General features: G+C 37.5%; 2 protein-coding genes across 3 annotated transcripts in view; one reads left to right on the top strand and one right to left on the bottom strand.

Annotated features, from left to right (window-relative positions):
* The window catches only part of MIPOL1 (mirror-image polydactyly 1), a 503449-nt gene extending 496448 nt beyond the window's left edge, over window positions 1-7001 (bottom strand). The window contains exons 1-2 of one of the 2 annotated variants that reach the window (XM_077126913.1): window positions 6936-7001; window positions 1064-1201 (exon numbers count right to left, since the gene is read on the bottom strand). The gene's annotated coding sequence lies outside the window, so the exon portion shown is untranslated. The remainder of the gene's footprint in view (window positions 1-1063; window positions 1202-6935) is intronic. The other variant, XM_077126915.1, reaches the window with a different exon arrangement.
* SLC25A21 (solute carrier family 25 member 21) overlaps window positions 6106-20953 on the top strand; it is a 462293-nt gene continuing 447445 nt past the window's right edge. The window contains exon 1 of the mRNA XM_077126923.1: window positions 6106-6841. Coding sequence (XP_076983038.1) covers window positions 6772-6841 — 70 coding nt within the window. The 5' untranslated portion in view covers window positions 6106-6771. The remainder of the gene's footprint in view (window positions 6842-20953) is intronic.

Raw genomic sequence — 20953 nt, forward strand, 5'->3', positions numbered from 1 at the left:
ATCTCTCAATCTTGAGGGATATCTGGGAGATGGCTCTTCTGTTTCAAGGCTGGAAAGGGGCATTGTTAGTAAGGGGCAAAGGGACGAATGATGAAACCCATTGTTATGCTTGGAGAGTCCAGTATCTCTGGGTTTCAGAGTTTCTCTGGCATTGGAACAATCTGGAGGTTTCAAGTCTCTGAAAAACAAACTTAATAAGTAAAATTTTATAGAGCACAGGATCTTTCAGGGTTTCCAGGAATACTGTTTGTTGGGGTTTGCCATAGTGTGGAAATTTGCAATATCTGGCTGAAACTTGCATAAGAGTATCCTCCAGAATGACCCCCTTGACTTGTTTTGAAATCTCTTAGCCATAGAAACCCTATTTCTTTTCCCACTTTTGGTTTGTTCATCCATGATGTCAAGTTAGGTTCATCCTTGGAACTTATGTCTCACAGGGCCAGGGCCAGGGCCAGGGCCAGTTATATCCAGTGATGCCAGGGCTAGTTATGTCCCATGAGGCCAGGGCCAGTTATGTTCCACAATGACAGTGCCAGGCTTACACCCTGAAAATTAAATCCCATGTTGGGGGGAAGCTCAGAGTTTGGCTTAGAGAGAGACCACATTATAGCAACAGCAGAGGTTTTTGGAGATGTTTCTTAGGCCCTAATCCTAAGTAGGTTCAGTTTACTATTACAGAAATGTTTCATGAGGGCAAGCCTCAAAATTGAGTCCTTGGCTTATTAAATTGGGAGCCTCTCTTGCTTAAAAAAAATGTCAGGAATTCCCTAGGTGGGGAAGCTTAATAGTCCTATCTTTCCCAGTCCCTCAAGGGACTTTGCAAACACTTTTTCATTTTCTGTCCCAAATACTCTGAAATACATTACTGCATAACATTAACTTTGTATGGAACATTAAGATTTTGTTCCTTATTCCAAGTTCCATATCAAATAAAGCTGAATTAGGCTGTTTAACTGACTAGACAGATTAAATTAGATAGTGCAAATTTTGGAGAAAATAAACATTTTTCTTTTATCTCACACAAAAGTTAAAACTTTAAAATATAGACAGTATTATTCTTTACCTTGTATATTGATTTATCTTGGTTTTAACCGGTTCAGTTTCTTTATATCTTTAATTGGAGTTTGCTCTCTTTCAGTTTTTTTGTTGTTAACTGTTGCTATGTGGATCCATGTTAACTTTCAGAGCCGGAGAACCAAGTCTGAGTTTCAGGTGTCATAAAGACATTTAAAGTTACAGAGAGTCATGCACCTTAGAATTTAATGATAATACTTAATGCTTACAAAGTGAGCTTTAATTTTATAAGCATTTCTAAATAAAGCTTCTTTCAGAAATAAAAACATTAGACAGTTGTTTTATATTAAGAAACCTCAGCAGAGGTTTCTTTCTGTTTCATCCTTACACATTTACCAGAATTACGTTATTTAACATATGAAATACAACATATATATTTGTCCAACTTTTGTTTTTTTAAGTTTTTCCTTGTTACAGATGGAGCTGTGATGTATAGTTAGCACATGTACTTTTAGAGAAGTATTAGAGAAAAGCAGTGCAACTGACAATTTGGCTGTTTCTAAGATCTGTAGCCTTTTAAGAATAACTAAAACCATGACTAATACCATACCATTGCTTAACATCATACAGGTTAGTATGAGGCTATAACATGGATAGTGAGAATGCTGTCAAATTTTTAGGAATTTATAGTCTTCTAAATATATGAATAATATTTTACCTATACAAATTTAACCAGCAACAGGATAGAAAATCCCTTTTAACCACTGTAATACTTCCCAAACACCTCCTATGCAGTAGGTTAAACTATTTTAGCACGTTACTTATAAGACGAAAGAACAATTTATTTATAACAGTTTTTTCCCTTAACAGTGAGAAGACTTCTAAATAAAGGATAATGCCAACATCAACATTAACAAGGATGTTATTCTGATGTCCACTTTATTTTAACAGGCGGAAAACTAAACTTCAGTTTTGTATGAACAGTCAACTTAACACAAAAGCTTCCTTTTATTTTTTTTTTACATAGATGATATACAAAGCTTTTGAATTGGCATACTTCCTTCTAACAGCAGTATTTATGAAGGGGAAAAGAGACAGAGATACTATAAAATAATGGAAGAAGGAAAAAATTTATGCTTGGGCTTGGAACACAGCCAGGCATCTATACATTTTTTACTCAGAACACACAAACGATTACTTTATAATATGCCTAAAATATCTCAATCCAGTTGAGCACTAACTTCAGAGGTTAAAAAAAAAGCCACCCATATTCAGCTTTTTTATATTTAAGGGATTTATATCTAGAAAAAACTCAAATTTTTCTCAACATTATTCCCAACTCCTAAATAATGCCAGGAATGTGTTAATTCAAAAAATTAAGTTATGGTTTTTAAAAGCTAGTTCAGAGTTCTATTTGTTTAAATGCTACTTTCTTCTTTAAGGGTCTTACACATGTCATCTCTTCTATGAAGACTTCTTAGGTCATTTGTTATCTGCTTTTAAATTCTTCCAGCATTTTCATTCCTTTGTTATCACCGCCTTTTACTATGCCTTAGTACATGAATATTCTAACTAGACTATAAACTCTTTGAAGCTAAGATATGTCTTCTTTATTCACGACAGACTGACATTAACAAAGCCACAACAAATTCAAATTCTTACACATACTGAAGTAACAAATGCCCAAGTAACAAAAAGCCAGGTCCTTTGAAATCCAGGTAGCCAAAGTTAAAAAAAGTCCATTTATATTTCTTACTAAACTTAACCAATTTCTCAAGTGGGGTATATTTGAAGCATCAGCCTTATCTTAATTATACTTTATGTAAGTATTATTATTATTAGGCATATTGCTCAGTTTATGTAACTTTATCATAAAATAACCAGTTAGGCTATTTTAAGAGGAATTTTGAGAATGTATTTATAACAGTAGCTTTATTTTTTATTTTTTATTTATTCAATTTTTACATGGGCAGGCACTGGGAATCGGACCCGGGTCCTCTGGCATGGCAGGCATTCTTGCCTGCTGAGCCACCATGGTCCGCCCACACTAGCTTTCTTTAGTAAGCTTATATAGATTTAGGGAGAACACACTGATGCAGAATAAAATTGCATTTGTTCAATTCAAAATTTATCATAAAATTCCATTTATCGGATGTTGAAAAAATCTCTTTGTTTTAATAATATCTTAAAATACAAACAATTTTAAAAGTACATTGAGACAGTGGCTCAGTGGCAGAATTCTCGCCTGCCATGCAGGAGACCTGGGTTCCATTCCTGGTGCCTGCCCAAGCAAAAAAAAAAAAAACACTATCAAGTTAAATTCCAATTGTTTAATTTGTCCCAGGTCTAAATTCAGAAAAATCTTTCCTGAAAAAGATATCTCTCAAAGATCTTTCATTCCACTTACTGAAATTTGGTAATTATATTTTATTTAATTACTCCTATCATAAGGCTATTAATATTTTAATAATAATCTGATTACTACAGTTACCATTGCAAACGTATTATTGGAAAAAATAATATTAATAAACATAGCCTATTCTGTACATTCTTTATAATCAGCATTTCTAAAAGAATTCTAAACCAGGCCTCAGTATGTATTTCTGTGCCTAGTCCTTCCCCATAACTGCTTTAGGTGTTTGAGCCTTAGGGCAGGGATAGGAAGGTATCAGGCTTTTTGAATATGGATTTGAAAGTTTTAGGTGAAGGCCATGGAATTTGAGAGTTCCTATGCCCTTCTTAAACTATTTCCAATTATTAGATTTATTTTACCAAAAGCTGTGACCAGGGCATTAGAAAAGTTCTTTGCTTTTTCCAGAGGCAGCCCTTAGGCAGTTTTCTGCTGCCTTTAAGGAAATTTCAGGAGCAGTTCTAATGTCCCCATTTGATTACAATATTACAAACTAAGGCTTTTGAATCTTGCCATTCAGAGTGCTTTTTCTCTTTTACTTCAGAAGTACCAATTTATATATTTATATCAGGCACTTAATTATTTCTAAGCAGTTTAAATAGAGCTCTTTGAGAATTTTCTTATTAATTTGCTATTACCATCCAGAGGTATGAGAATATATGTTGAAAATGCATGCAGACACAAAAAGAAAATTACTCAAAACAACAGAAACACAGAAATACTTTTGAGAGGGACAAAGGATTGAATATAGTATTTTCATTTTAAATCATACTGAGGCCAGATTATGTTACAGAAATAAAATGTTTTTATATACTCAACTAAACTTTTTTCTGTTTTCAATACAGCCCAGAGGTTCACTTTTTAAACAAATTTCCAGAATCAGTTAGGAACATTTAACCAATACAAATGCAGGAACACCAATTAATAATTAGATTGAACACACTAGCTATTAAACAGGCATTAAATGCTTAATACACCAATTAACAATCAAACAAACATCAGCTCTTACCACACTCAGGTAACACACTAGGTAGCATCTAAACAGGCTTCCTTAACTTCATTAAATAGCAATTAATTGTTGGATTACTCATATTTTAGGAGTATAGTCAATAGACATAGGTCAGTGCCTCAAACCCTGTGTGGAACACACACAGAACACATCAATTAACGATCAAGCAGACAGAAAACACTTATCGCATCAATTTAGCAATTAACCTAGATAACACACCAGCTAACACTTAAACAGGCCTACTTAATTTCATTAAACACCAGTTAATTGTTGGATTAGGTCAGGGCTTCAGACCCTGTAGTTTGGTACCCCAAATCAGAAGGTGTAAAGGTCAGAGCAAAGGGGATTGTTCTGGAAGTGTGACCCTGGCCTAGATCAAGGGGACTTCAACCTCCTATTTACTCCCCGATCCACTTTTACACTGATAACCCACTCACCCAGACACCAATTAATTCTTGGATTATGTATAGTATGGTATGAAAATCTGTATAGTATGGTACCCAAAATTAGGTGTAGAGGTTAGAGCTAAAGGGAATCAGCGTGACACCGGCCTCAGTCAATGGGAATCCAACTGCCTATTTACTTCCTGATCCACTTTTACCCTGATGACCCACTCCCCAAGTCAGATGTCCAGACCTGGAACTGGAAATGGTGTCTCTCTTTGAAGCTTTTTTATGGCGCCAAAAGTCTCTGGAGTGTGAGCAGAACAGAGAAACCTCGGTGGTTGAGCCTCTAGACTAAATTTAGTCCAGTGGCCACAAAATGCTGCGATTCTGGCCTACCTGCTCTGCTGGGGCTCCAGAGATTCAGGCATTCATCCTGCGGGGTTGCCAAATTATTCTTGGACAAAGGCCATAGATTTTTTTTTGCCCGATGCACCAAATAACCAATTCCTGAGACACCAGGGTTTCAAAGAGTTTATTATTACGCACGTGTAGGAGAGCAAATGGCCTAGCAACCCAAAACTTGTCTCTACTACTAACTTTTAATGGCTAAGACATGAAAATAAACTATGAAACCAAACTATTGTGACTGTACATTTTATCAGGAATCATATATATATTAAGATGAACCATATTAAATTGCTGAAAGTCAATTGTTTTTGACTTTCAAAAATGAGTTTTATACAGTTCACTACTAAATATCTCTTGTATTACATACTGTGTTTTAAAAATGTAGTACTAGGGATTCCAAAGCTAACCCAATCCTCCCTTTTACTCTTATCATTTCTCGACTGTTAAGGGTGTGGCAGGTGTTTTTCTAAAATTTCGCAGAATCTTCTGTCTCTCCTACAAAGCATCTGCAACTTGCCGTTTAAGAAAAGTATTTTTGTTGTGTCCACTGTTCTAATAATGAACACTGTTATAATGTTCATAAATAACGAAATATTTTAGAGAGAGAATGCACTGGTAGTTTTTTTAATGCTCCCTGATTATTTGGCAGTGGTTCCAGCAGAACTTGTTAAAAAATCATGTTTTGGGGCCCCATCCTCAGAAATTCTGATGCAGTAGATAGGGGCGAGGCCCAGGAAAATTTTTTTTTTAACAAGCTCACAAGTTATGCTGAGGCTGCTGGCACTTTGAGAATCACTGACCAGAGGTCTAGGAGAGATTTTTTGGTAATAAGGCTTTCTCTTTTCTTTTCTTTTTTTTTTTTTTTTTTTTGCCGTTTAGTAAATACAACTCAGGTTAATGAAGTACAAGAGAAATTTCCTTAAACTAAAACCATTTCTTGGTAATGTACCACATTAGCTCAATTTTAATTGTAAATTGATTTGCTTGGACTAAGCTGCTACAGCCCAGAATTTCAGGACAACCAACCCGGTGGAATTTATTCACGCGTCCCGTCTTTAGAAATGCTCGGTATTCTTGCCAGGAGGGACAAGGGTCGCTTCAACCTTGCCGCTGGAGCTTCTGGCCAGGGTCACTTCTTCCTTGCCTTCTCAGAGGCAGTGTTGTAGCTTGACAAACTGCAAGAGGTGCCGATAGGGAAGTGCGTGGGCGCCCATCGAGGACACCAAGCCTGACCCGTCGCCAACTGCATCTGCGTGTTTCCCCCTCCCGAACCCCTCTTCGAGCCCAGCGGGCCGAGGGGCGGCAGGAGGGCGTCCGTGAAAGGGCGTAGCGGGCAGGTTCCGGCCGGTCAAAGATAACGCGGCAAGTCTGCGCGCCTAAACGCCGCTTCCCGGCAGTCGCCGGATTGCCGCCCCAGCGAGAGCCACCAGGCCCGAGAACCAACTCAGTCGGGGCTCTCTCGGAGAGGCTCTGAACGCCGGGGCGCAGGCCTGCCAACTCGCCGTCTCCCTTAAGCCCATTCCGTCGGCCGTCGGCCTGCGAAGATGTCCGCCAAGCCCCAGAGCGGCTTCGTGAGAGAGGCTTCTCGGCAGATCCTGGCCGGAGGTTCAGCTGGTAAGGCCGCCCGGCCCCGCCGGAAGCTAGTCACTTTCCCCCCTGCGCGTTCCGAAAACGTTTCCCTAGACGAGCCAACTAACCCAACGTTTACCTGCTCCTAAATCCCGCGCTCGCCGCGCCAGAGCCGGAACGCGAGAGCAGAGGGGGCCGGGAGCGGGCGCGGGCGCCCTGTGCCCCTGGGAAAGGGGCCGCGGGGCCCGCGCCCGCCGCTCTCGGGTTCCTGGCCTTCTGCGTTCCTAGCCTGAAAAGCAAGGGGGGACAGTCCTAAGTCCTGCAAGCTTTCAGGAGGCGTTTTTCCTTCGCTGGCTAGTTTTCTTGAAAATGATCCAGTTCTTTCTGACTCAGTTTTACTATCAGTTGTAGACTCTTCCCAAGCTGGCTCAGCTCTTTGGTAAATTCCACCTCTCCTCATCAAAGTACACACCTCAGGAAGCTACAGGTTTTATTCTGTGCTATGTTTGCTTGGGGCACTTAAATAAGCATATTAAAATTAAGTAATATGTTAACACGTATAAACATCTTTGATATAATAGGCTTAAATTAATTTGTGGAAGGTTATGTGATGGGAAAAAAACTTAGAAAAAATATGTTATAACTAATCTTACAATTTTTATTGTTGAATGTGGCTGGGAAAACTTAATCTAGTCCATGAGATGATGTTACCTACAGGCAATTAAAAGATATTTTAAAGTATACATGGTGAACTTGCTGAAAATTTAGTTTTACCTTTGGTGAGGCATTTTTATTGTAAATACATAATTAAAATATTGCTTTAATTGGCTTATCAGCATAGAATATTTTTATAAATGCAAATGGTCTCTTAAGTGATATGGCAGCTCTAATAATTCATGTTAAGACAATGACTAGATGTCTAAAGTTTAACATTATTTTCAAACAAATTTCATTATTTATATATATATGCTTATATAAAAATAAGTGGACTTTTTAATATGGGACTGCTGCATATTATGACTGGTTATCATTACGTTATGAACTCCTTACATATTAGGGGCATCGCAAGCACCCAGGTGTGTCTCTTGCAACCTGTACAGTTTCCTAAAGTGTTCATTAATATGATCATTGAGGCATTCATTTCTTACATGTAATTGGGTGATATCCTTCCACTAGTCTGACATCATTTGCCCCATTGTCTACTTTTTGAGCTGTTTACCAGTACTGATGATAATTTTCCAGTGATTTCTTCACCATTTTTAGTCAAATTCCACAATATTTAGGGCTCTGACAGCTGTCTTTGACTCGTCTATGATCCTGATCAAAGAAAAATTAGCTGGCCCAGTGGGGAAGTGAGGCTGATTAATGAATATCCTAGCCTGTGACTAATAATTAAAAAAAATCTGTGCGTTGGCTTAGCTGATCATGCTACGTAATAGACATAGCTCAATTGAAGGGATGTTATAAGCAGATCAAACCCCAACCCTATTTATACTGTTTTATTGGATGACAAATATTTGGCACAGATATAATGTATGATTCTACCATATGTTCTTACAAATGTAACTAATATGAATGAATGGAAATTAGTACATTGACAATATAAATTAAAAAGAGTAGCATAGTTTATTTATATAATTAGTTTTATGGAGTTATTAATACTCCTAAAATGATGAGAACATTTTAAACTTTCATCATAGTGAAAAACAGCCATGTTATATCCTACTTGGCCCATAACATTTTCATGAAACCTTATATTTATTGGACTTTAATAAATGCATCCTCATGATATCACACATATCAAGTCCACGGGCCAGAAAGGAATCAGTATACAAGATAGATGAAATTTTAATAAAAACAGAAAATACATTTGAATCTTTGACACTGGAGTTCTGATTAACTGATACTGTCATCAAATACAACAACTTGCATATGTGTATAATATAATCTATTGGTTGGAAAGGCCAAAAATACCCTCTGGCTTTCTAAAGGGAGAAAAATAAAAGAAGCTGGGGAGCTTTTTTTGAGAGATACCAAGTGTATCTCTTAGAATTCAAGATCTGGAAATGCATTCTTGGAACAAACTGGAATCAGGGCCTGGAGCACTGAGGGGGACCTAGGAAGTAAACTCTTGCTATCTTCTATATCTTTCTGTCAAAATGGTCATACATTTCCAAGAAAGCTAATGGGGCCACATCTATTTCTACTGCAGCTGTTAAGTTGTCTTGCCTGGTATCGCTCAAATGGATTCAGACAGTTTATCAATTACTCAAACAGCAAAAGCAGTTCACCATGTTGTCAGTTCCTACATCTCTAGTCCCACAGGATGGCCCCAAACTGGAGAGGCCAGGTGACAGATGGTATGAGTGGTGGGTCATTCTGCTGCTGAGGAGTCACCTCTAAACCACAACTAAGCAGTTTTAGAGACTTAACGCTGAAGCCTGCAGTGATTCCATAGTGGAGGTGAGGTGGGAAGTCCTGTGCTCTGCTGAAACAAGGGAGGTGAATGAGAGATGGCCTTGTGGCAGACTTCCACAAGATAAGGATGACACGTTGCAGCAGGCTGCTTATCTTTTCTTACTTTAGGACAGATCACAGGGCATTCTGCCAAGACCCATGGCAGACTGTGGTCAAGCCTTGCCTGTGCGGCTATTGTTGAGACAGGTGCCGCACAGAGTCCCTGGCTCTCCTACCATCTTCTGCAGTCTTCTTTCTCACTCCTGACTTGCTGTGTTCTGTCCTTGAGTCCACACAGTAGAGCGTGATGCCCAGCTCTTCCAGAGTTTATTGGCCTGTGACTTCTGTTGTGGAGAAAGAGCAGGAAGGACTGCCTTACTTTTTTTTCAGTTCTATTCCAAAATCCTGGAAAAGAACTCGGAATAAACCAGCCCTGCTCAGGGGATCACTTTTGTGCCAATCGTCTACAGCCAATTCCTCTATGGATGGGTGGGGCAGAGGGGGCAGAGATCGCAGGGAAGATTATTTTCCAGAGAAGCAAGACATAGCATGAGATGGGCAATACGTGTCTGCTGTAAAAATAGATTCCTGTCTTTTATTAAAAGATAGTTTGTAATGTTGGCATTTAGAAGACTGAAGAGATTGATGCACTGACAGTTGCTTTGCCAATACTCATCTAAAGACTGGCCTTGAATTTGTAGCTATGTATCTTATGACCAGTGGAAGCTTTTTTCATATAATGAAGCTTGTACTGAAGATAAGCCAATATATGCTGAAATGTTTTATAGAGCAAATTTTTCATCTGTATTCTGAGCTTCAAGTAATAAGATTCAAGTGAGAGAGTCAGAAAAGCCAATGATGGGAGAGCTTGAGGGATATCACCGAGAGCAAATACTATGGAAGGGGATAAGAATGCAGAAGAAAAGAGGCCACTGGAGTAGACCTTTGGCACTCAGAGTGTAGTCCATAGACAAGCAGTAGGAACATGCTAGCACTTGGAAGCTTGTTAAAAATGTAGAATTTTAGGCCTCGTCTCAGGCTACCATATCAGACTCTACATTTTAGAAAGGCCTCCAGGTCGTTGGTTTGCACTTCAAAGTTTGAGAATCACTCCATTAAAAGATCTTTAGGAAAAAGATTCCATGGGAATACAAAGGTCAAAGCCAGACTATAGACCGTTGCGAGCGAAATCCCGTCTCCTGCACATTCCAGATGTTCCTGCTACGTACATCTGCTCACCATTCTTGAAATGTTGTGTGTACATTTCCATCTTTATTCCTAGTATCAGGAATGTCTTTTTCTTACTTTCTCCACCTATGGAAATCCTGTATATTTTCCAAGGCCCAATCTGAAAATGATTCCCTGCATAAATATCCCCCCCCCAGATGGCCTCTCCAGCTTTAACTTTCTTCTTGTCACATAAATAGTTCAAATAACGACAATAATAATAGCTAACAATTATTGAGTAAATTATTGAGTAAATGTGCTTCCCTTTAATGCACATGAGCAGCCTTTACTTGGACTCTCCCCTTTCCCCCAAAGGCCACTTTGGGTTCTTCATGTGTTCCCAAAACCTGTGAGGTTCTTATTTCCCATGTCTTGAAGGAGCCTCTTAGACCCATTCAGATGATCATTTTCCCATATTCTCATAGGACTTTTGCATTCAACCAGTGCCAGACCTGGTTCTAAGCCTTACTGCCTTAACCATTTAAATCCTTACCAGAACACCATGAGGCAGGCACTATTATAATCCGCACTTACAGCTGATGCCAATCAACTTGCCCAAGGTGACAAAGATATTTAATCACTTCTATAGGAAACCAGGGATTGGAGAGGATATAATAGAATGTTATCCTCATTGCTAGACATTTTTATAAGCTGGAGAGATCAAGCCAAGTTTATTATGTCTTATTATCTCTATATCTCATAGCTTCCATTCCTTAAAAGATCCCTTTTACCTACTATACAGTGTTACATTCTTTCTACTTTCTTGCTCATTCCAAATAATTTCAGTCTGTATAGGCACAGGATTAGTTTAGCAGAAAGGTAATTAGTTAATTTTAGTTCTCAATCCTTCTCAGGCCTCTGCATGCAGTTGGTCAGGCTGTGGACTGAAAAGTGGCTGTTGCTCCGGAATCTGTGCATCTGGAGCAAGGCCGTGTCCACCTTGAGAAAGGACTGCCTTTGTTTCTTCTCACGAAGACACTATTTGGATTGGTAGATAACCTGACAGCAACCTCGATAGAATCCACCTAAACCTGCCAGAGGTCCCAAGGTTCCTCTGCAAATGGTCCCTTAAGTGATGTGGCAGCTCTAATAAGTCATCTTAAGACAATGACTAGATGTCTAAAGTTTAACATTTAGACAGGTTAAACCCAAGGTTCCTGGGTCTCAGTGTCCCGCAGGCCCCACCTCATTACCCTCTTTTGTACATCAGCAGATGTCCAGGTGCTTCCCTTTAATGCACATGAGCAGCCTTTACTTGGACTGTCCGCTTTCCCCCAAAGGCCAGTTTGGGTTCTTCCTGTGTTCCCAAAACCTGTGGGGTTCTTATTTCCCATGTCTTGAAGGAGCCTCCTAGACTCATTCAGATGATCATTTTCCCATATTCTCATAGGGCTTTTGCCTTCAACCTCAGAAACTCCCAGAGCCTCTGCTCTCACCAGGGACTCCCAGCCTCCTTCCTCAGGTCATATCTAGGCTCTGTCCCCCCTCAACTCCCTCCAACAGCGAATATTATACTTATATCCCCAGAAGTCTGCAAGTCCCATTCAGAATGTTTCCTAGAACCTTCTTCTCCTTCAGACATCAGTTACATGATCACAATACAGACAGGACACTGATTTATGTCCCAAAATTTCCAGACTGCTGCTTCCTTCTCCCCTAACCCCATCCCCTGCATTTTTTAGGCACCCACTCCACCACCTCTCCTTTAATCACTTGCCTTTACTTTGTGGGTCTCCCTGGAGTTCATTGCTTTCATTGAAATTAATTGTTCAGTCAAAGTACTCTGGAAACAAGGTTTTCAATTTTGCATTAAACAGACTTCACATACTCTGTGATTGTTTCATTAATCACCTTCAAAGGTAGAATTGTTTCAGATGAGAAAGTAAAAAATGAAAGATCTTTCTGGAGAAGAGGGAAACATTTCATATATTTCGAGCAGAGGTATTAAAAAGGGGTTCATGGACAGGCTTCTGGGATAATAAGCATCCGAGAGTACATTCCACTGTGCATTCTTCTGATGGGGAGATTGTCTGAGGTTTTCAGCTGAAAAAGTTATTAAAACGGTGTAGGGTAATTTCCAATTTTCATCTTTTAAACTCCTGATCTTACATATTTTATGTATCTTCATTTTCACAAAATTTTTACCTTTTCTTACCCTAACCCATAATAGTTAAAATGCATTTAAAAGAAATACCTTAACAGGCAGTATGTATATTAAAAATCCTCTGGATTTTAATTTGGACTGAGTAATAAAAGGCTCATGCACCAGGGGGTAATCAAGGTTAAAATTTTGATCAAGGAAAATTCTTTTTCAGAATGGGTGCAAAGGGAACACACATGTGATTTGGATAAATAGCACCTTTGGAAAGTCAGGATTTGGGAAACTACATTTGTTTGATAATAAATAGCAGGCTTTAGTGAAACAGGTGAGCCTTTATGACACATCAAAGGGAGGCTGGAACCCATTATCGAGGTAATTAGGGAGGGAAAATCCCCCTTTTTTCAACCACGTAGGAGAAGCAACTCTGCAGCTCAAATTAATCATAAAATACCTTTAAGGGATGTGTTTTAATTAAAATGTAGTTTTACCCTTCTTTAAGAAAATCTAGTTCTCAGAAATATGAATTGCACAAGCACATTTCAAAGGATTTATTTTACCCTGAAAGAAATGTTTAAAGTGTGAATGCGCTTAGTATGTGAGTACATAAACATAATTCAATTGACATAAAAATATAAAAACAACTTTTACTTAATGGTCAAACCACTCTTAAAGACTTGACTACAACATCTCAGAGCGCTGAGAACCAGGTATTTGCAGGTCTGTGTGTTTCTTCAGGATAAGGGCTGGGGCGTGTTCAGTTTGGTGCGCTAAGGGCATAGTATAGAAGGGGCTTCGAAATGTGTCTTGACTATGTTAATGAATAAATGTAAGAAGCCCAATCCTCAGAATGTTTATCATAGAGTCCTACTCGGAGGGACTACCTCGGAGAAAAATATGCAGGGATTCTAGTCATTGGTCAATTAACACTTGCAACAGTATTTTCTTTCAACAATCCTTTTTATCCTTTGCAGTCACAGAGGAAATGATATGAAAAATAATCACCAGGGATAAAAATTCCTGTCATCTTTTGAGTGAGAGTCTCACGATAAACTTTTTATTTTTATCATTTGTAGTTCCAGGTCCCCAATCCAAAAAGCAATGCACAAATTATTTTCAAACATCTTTATGATTTAAGGAGGTGTCATTATACTGGCAAAGAATTAAACAAGTTTAAGAATTTTCTACAGTACTCTTTCAAATGTGCTAAATTTTAACTGATTTTTCTTTTCAATTTAATTTTCCTTTCATTCTTACATTATTATGTCAAAATTGGCAGTTATTTTCCAAGTGATTAAAATATTTAAATTAGCATGTATATGACAATTATTTCCATACTTTGATATGATCATAGATTTTATAAATTACAAGTATTCCATTAGATATTTACCTTTTAATTATTGTACATAGGCCTTCTATAATATTTTTCTCCTCATATTTGTTCCTCAAATCCATGTGCCATCTCTCAGCTATGGTCCTGTGTTTCTCTTTCCATTCATTGCCAACCTTTGTGAGAAGTTCCTCACTCGGTCTTCAGACTACTATAGTTGGCCTATCTGTCTTTACACATCTGCTGAGCTTATAGTTGTCTTTTTTTCATTCCTCATTTTACCTAATTTTTGTAGAATTTCATCCCTCTGATGAATTTTTCCCTTTAATGTTGTCTCTGCTGTTGATTTTCACTTTCTTCATATCTAATGACTCTTTCACTATTTTCTTTGCATGTTCCTCTTCATTCCCTGTCCTCTAAATTAATATTCCGCAGGACTTTTAAGTTCTCTCCTCCACATGCTCTACATTGTTCCCTGAAAAAGCTGTCCAGCTTCTCTGGCTACAGAGTGATCTGTTATAGCTGATGACCATATCTCTATCTCCAGCTTCTTTGGGCTCTGCAGACTCACATTTCTAACTTGTGCAGAAATAACATGGAATTTAGAAACAGGAGGAGTCGAAGAGTTTCAAAGAGGTAAAAATTGACATGACTATCAAACCCTCAAAAACTATTTCTTTTAGTTGTACAATTGTACTCATCCCTATTTTGAGTTGTCTTTCTCGTTCATTCTTTTTGTTTCGTTAAGAAGTCACAAATGCACCTCTTCGGGTGTTTGTGTGGATTGGGTGGATTCTACCTAATTATTGTTGCCAATAATTATAACAAACATCTTTTTGAGTGCTAACAGTTTTTGAGTGCTCACTATGTATAAGGCACCTTACTTTTCTCAATCATCTGTATTCATTTGTTACTTCTTAAAGATGAGGAAAGTGAAGCTCAGAGAAATTCAGTAACGTGGTCTAGGCCAGTAACAGGGCCTGGACTCAAGGTCTGTTCTTTTTGTTTTCAAAGCTTGTGTTCTCAATGACTAAACCTACAGTCTCTCAGTGTGCACAGTGAGAAATTAGGTAAGTAGCCCCACACAGAGTATTGTCTCTTTACCTCTTCTTTTCTCTCTAGGTGGGTTAAATATCACAGCTAACCTGGGATCTTGTGTATTGATGTGTAAACAGAGTCAACCCCCTCGTGCAATGGGTCATTTCTTGTTTAGCTGGATCTTTAAATGCTTGCCATAGCTCAGGCATGAAATTCTCCATATAATCCAGTAGGGGATCCGCAAGCATCAACGGGGCCATATCCGCTACCAGCCCTTACAAGCAATTGCTTAGGAATGAGCCCAGCTTCGACCCTCATATACTTAAGTGAATCCTTATATAGCTAAATGAGACCCTGAAGTTTGCTGAGTAAGAGCAAACCAAAGCAGACAGGAAAAACCTGTTTATGAAAAAGGAAGGAAGCTAAATTTTATGAAATAGACTGTTTTGAGCCACTATTTATTCGCTTAAGCCTGGTTGCTTTAGATTAGAACAAGGGATTTAGGTGAATATCTGAAAAACCTCTCAGACTACTGTAGAGGAAACATACAACTTCTTTTCTTTGGAAATGAAGAATCAAATATGTGTTTCAGTGTTAATGGATGGCATCTAAAATAGAATTATGGCCAGGAATTTTTTTTAAAAAAAGAAAGAAAAAGAAAGTAGAGATATGAACAACAGGATAATATTTCTTTAGAATTTTTCAATAATATTTATACATCACCAAAATAATAGTAATACAATTGTGGGAAACTATTTGGTTGGCTAGTGTGTCATAGCGGACATTCACATTTGACTGCAAGAACGCTATTCTGTACCTGTGTAGACCTATAGGTGGCGATGTTTTCCCGTATTTTTGGTGATTTGCTATAAATAAGTAAATAAAACCATTTTCAGCAGATGAAGTTATATCTAGATGTGTGCTCACTTCCAATTAATTCTGCCATTGCAAAACATTTGGAATGGCCTCTACATTTGGAAAATACAGTGGACTATACTTTTGGAATTAAATCCTTATTTAATTAGGATTCTTAGCTGTCTGAGGTTTATGTGTATGAGTAAGAAAGATGGAATAAACCATTTCTACTTGCTATAATATATACACCTTATTGTTGCAATGTTTACCATAAATGCCATATTAATTGCTTATTGGTCTTGAAGATTACTTTGTTAAAAGAAACACCCTAGATTCCATAATTCCATACTTTTTCCATAATTTTTAAAATTATAATTCCATAATTATAGTTTTAGAAACTAATAGTAAATAAGTGTGAGCAGGAGCTATACTGTCAAAATACTTAGTTGTTTATATTAATCTGTCTGAGGCAGCCTCCCAAAATGCCATTTCTTGTTTTAATCTAGTAGCCTTTAAATAAAAAAGTGGGAGAGACTTGCGAGGAGTACATTTTTCTTAAACATAAGTTCCAAATAGTCTTTTTTTTAGATTTGTACTTATATCGAAGATTTATTTTGTTTAACGGAAGAGAAGGGTTTGCTACTGTAAACAAACTTTAAACCACAAGATGGCAGTATAACTTTCCCAGATCTTTAAAAACAGTTTGTTAATGGTTACAAAATTAAAAATATATATATTTCTTTCTCTCTTAATAAGATACGAATACATCTGTAAAATTTTAGGGAAATTTTAAATAAGAGAAATATTTACAGTGTGTTTTAAAGAACATAAGAAGGACTAAAGACGATTTTGTGATTTTTTTGATGGAGCAGTTTTTAGTTGGCCCAAGAAAGCATTTATTTTACATTGTTTAAAGTTGAAAATAGGAATGTTAAGATATCATAATAATAAGGCATATAAGCAACTTTCTTTTGCAGAAATATATATAGTCTCATTGTGTTTTTCTGATCAAGCATCAAGAGGTGATAAAGCCTTTTTCTGTTTTCTTCCAATTTTTATGGAGTTCTCCATTGACTTATACTTTCTGTTCTTTCCAGCATTAAATAGCATTTGCTGCAAAGCAATATAATTCCCTTAAGACCTATTTTGCTCACATGCTCCTGCCTAACCAGGCATAAATGTGGCCGAGGTAAATAAAATACTTTCTAATTCAGAAGCCACGTACTTTGAACTCTTTTGTAGCATTTTGTTTTGCTGATAGTAAAAGGAATGTTCCTTGTGGGAGTGATAATTTCTCAGAACTGAAAATAAAACTTATTTTTTGACCTCAGATGTATTAAAATGAAAATTATCCTATGCTAAACAGTATTATTTTCTCTCTATAATGGCTTATCTGACATATAATCAACATGAAATGCATAGTTGCTACTTATGTGCAACTATACACAGAAATATTGGGAAATGTGTTACTTTCCATTATTTATATAAGTTAGAAACGGAGGGCATGGTTTTACAGTTTTGTAAAACCGTTTTAATGGGCTAGTTGAATTGAGAAAAGAAAATAAGACTCACATTTACCAAACATAGTTAACTTGTATAGAAAAAAGTATAGTTTCAGATAATACCTGAAAGGTGTAGGTTATATTTAAAAAATTTCTTATTTTAGGTTACTTGTTTGATATCAGGGTACATATTCTCTTTGAACAATGTTATATAATTCATGGACAAGGCCACAAAATCTTTTTTTTTTTTCTTTAACTTGTAATAAGTCTGAAAAACCACTAATAGGATCCCTGAGCCCTGAGGCTTGTAGAACCCCTAAGCCCAAATATAGGCTCCAGTGCCCCTCTGAGGTTAGCTTCCCTGGAGGTTTCAAGAGCTGTAAGTGGCGGGGAATGGGTTAGAGATATTCATATGTGGAGTCAGATTGGTGGCTTCTCTCCTAGGCAATGAATGAGATCATAAGGTGCCAGCAGCAAAGAGAGAAAGTGTGCTGGGCAGGACCAGGAGGGCTGTTTGAATGGGGCCTCGCATTCACAGAAGTTCTCATAAATTTAAACTTTTGACATTTACTTCAAATAAGGTTAGACGTAGTCAATGCGTTTGTCATTGCAACTGTGTTTGTTGAAAGCATTAAATAATATGAAATTTAAGCATTTCAAATAGACTACAGTTTTTGTAACCCTGATAGCTGGCATTTCTTTTTTAACTTTTTCATATATTGAGAGTCTCAAAAAAATGCAAGTGTCTTGGGTCTCCTTCAGTCTCTGAGAGGCGCAGGAGATGAGGGTGAACGTTTCGGAGGGTCTCATTCCAGTGGTTGTTGGTACATATTTTTGCAATGAATAAATGGCTGGCTGGCTGGACAGAGAGACAGTAAAGGAGGTCCAGAGGAGAAGTGTGAACCAATGACCTGGGTAGAAAGGAAGCATCAGGTTGGTATCAGGGGCTTCTGTGGCCATTAGGATGTACAGGTTGTTTACAAATAACTATTTCTAGGTTGGAAAATACCTGCATTCTTCTGCTTTGATTTTTATAATTTATATGAATCTATGAGTGCATACATTTGAATAAACATGAAGGAAGTCATACCTTGGATATATGTTTTAACATTGCATGGTGATAAAATGGCCATATATTAAATTATAAAAAAACTTAATAGTCTAGTTTTCATATTCTATTATATTGAAAATAATATTGACATGTTTATTTAATGAATGATGCATAATATTGTTAAATAAACTTGATGTAAAATAATGATAGATATTAAACATGTTCTTCTATACCTACCTATCTCTAGACTGTCTGCTCCCTGAGGCTGAGAATGTTTGGTACTTTGCTATATCCTCAGTGCCCAAAGCACAGTCTGACACAGAAGAGGTTCTCAATAAACATTTGAAGTAAAGGAATGAATGCTAAATTTATCTTGGCTCTCAATTTTTAATTTTAATTAATTAAAATTTTAAACCCTTTCAAGATCCTAGAGAACATATTGTTTCCTAAATGATCTGAAGGAGTTGGTGCAGTTTCTGACATGTCCATTATTCACTGATAACACCAAATTCAAACAGAATCCCAGGAACCATGCACTGTCCAAGATGCATTATTCCTTTTTATTCATAAGAGCTGGAAATAGAGAAAAAGGAAATCCCAAAGGACCCTGGTTTTCCTACCCTGATTACTCTAAGTAGAAGTCAGTCTTGGAGGGACTTTATTTCTAGGTACTATAATTCCCTCTGATCCTCCATTCCCACTTATCCTCCAAACCTGGATATTTGACTTCTTGGATGTTCATGGATGTAGACTTGTTTCTTTCCAACATGTGACTTCTCAGGAATGGCTGTAAGAAGTATAGACTATCTGGTTGATGACTTGCTTACTATTTGGAGGTAGATTTGTTTTCTGAAGCTCAAAGATAATTGCATTAGTTGGATTTTTCCCAGTCAGTCTTTCTTGTCCCACACTCGCTCAGGAATATCTGAGTTGCTCTTATACATGTGGCAGACACAGAGAGAAGCATGGAGTCACATGATGGGGAACTTCTTCAGTAAATTCATAGCAATCTAAACTTAATTTTTTTCTTCTGTTGCATTAAATTTCTACTGTGGTGAACCAGAGAGTTATTTAGCTCATTTATGTGTGTTTGAGATCTGTAACATGTTTGTTCTATCTTATCTTTAGTTTCTTTGTTTTGAAATTACATAGATTTCCAAAAAAAGTTACATAGTTGACAAGATTTTTGAGTACCCTCTGGGAACTAAGCAATGAAATAGATACAATTGAGATCAACAAAGAAGAAAATAGAGCACCTCATCAAGAGGCATCTATTTCATAAAAGTATGGGGATTTTGATGCTTTACTGCCTGGTGTCAGATTTTCAACTCAGATACTTATTAGCTACGTTACTTTGGGCAAGAGGCTTAACATTTCTGTGCTTCATCCATAAAATGGGGATCCAATGCAATTTACTTCATAAGGTTGTTCTAAGGACCAGACGGGTTCATAGATATAAAGTGCTTGTTAGGTTGCTTCTGGAAAATTCCTTTCCAATATTCCATAGTGAGTCTACAGCATTAAAAAACTCATATTTTAAATGCTGGGAATTTCACCCATCAAATAATTTGGATCACTCCTCTTCCCCAAGAAGATTCTGATTTTATTCTAGAAAAAACAATAGCTAAATTCATAAACTTGGTTAATTGTACTTCGTTGCCTGATAATGCTTTACATGTTCCCAGCCCGATTTAATCCCTGTTGATACGCTCCGAATACCACCTTTCCCCCAGAAAGTTTAAACTATGGTAGGCTATTCAGGAAAAAGCTCTTTTGAGCCACCTACAGAATAACCTGGCTGTGTCTGCTCCATTGCCCCAAATGTTAGAGCAAGCACAACCGGTGACGTGGAATCCCAAGTTTCTGGTCTTTGCTGCTAATGTTTATGGAATTGGCAGGCAAATGCCTTCTCCCCCTTCCATCTTGGTTCCTTCCAAACAAATACACTTGTACAAACAAATCAACAGACACATCAAAATACTTTCTAGCTGGTTTCAAGAAGCTGTTACATGCTATTATCATTATGTTCCTGTGTATACAACATGCTTTTCAAAAGTGTTTTTTAAATCAGTTCTCCCGAACGTCCATGAATTCATTCAGAAAACATTCCCTGTGATAACAGGTATTGTGTGGTCATTCTGCTTATAGCAGTGAAAAATATGGAGCGTAAGAAAGGGTGGTAACAGTCCGCTGAGCCTGTTTGCCAAAAGTCTGGGGCTTAGTTCACCAAGCTGCACTAAAATTTGATATTTTGCTTTTGTAAGCTGCTTAGAAGCATGGATGAAAATACTGCCAAATTTTGTCCTTTTTGTCCAAACTTTTTTACTTGAAAAAAGGGATCTCAGTGTGTGTAAAACTTTCCATTATAAGGCCACCTGTAAACTTAAAACAGCCAAACTGTTTTTTCAGCTGCCTTCAGCTCTGTTTCTCAACTGACTAATACTGACAGATAAAGATGACTTTCCCCAGAGAAGGATCATTTTGTTTGTGGTGATTCTGTCACTGTGAGGCGGGACAGCTCCCCTTACTCATAGGGACTGCTGAGATGCAGTTTGCAGATAGACTCCTATGCTGACTCGGAGCTAAAAAATAATAGTCA

Source organism: Tamandua tetradactyla, chromosome 14, assembly GCF_023851605.1.
Source record: "Tamandua tetradactyla isolate mTamTet1 chromosome 14, mTamTet1.pri, whole genome shotgun sequence".
NCBI classification, from domain to species: domain Eukaryota; kingdom Metazoa; phylum Chordata; class Mammalia; order Pilosa; family Myrmecophagidae; genus Tamandua; species Tamandua tetradactyla.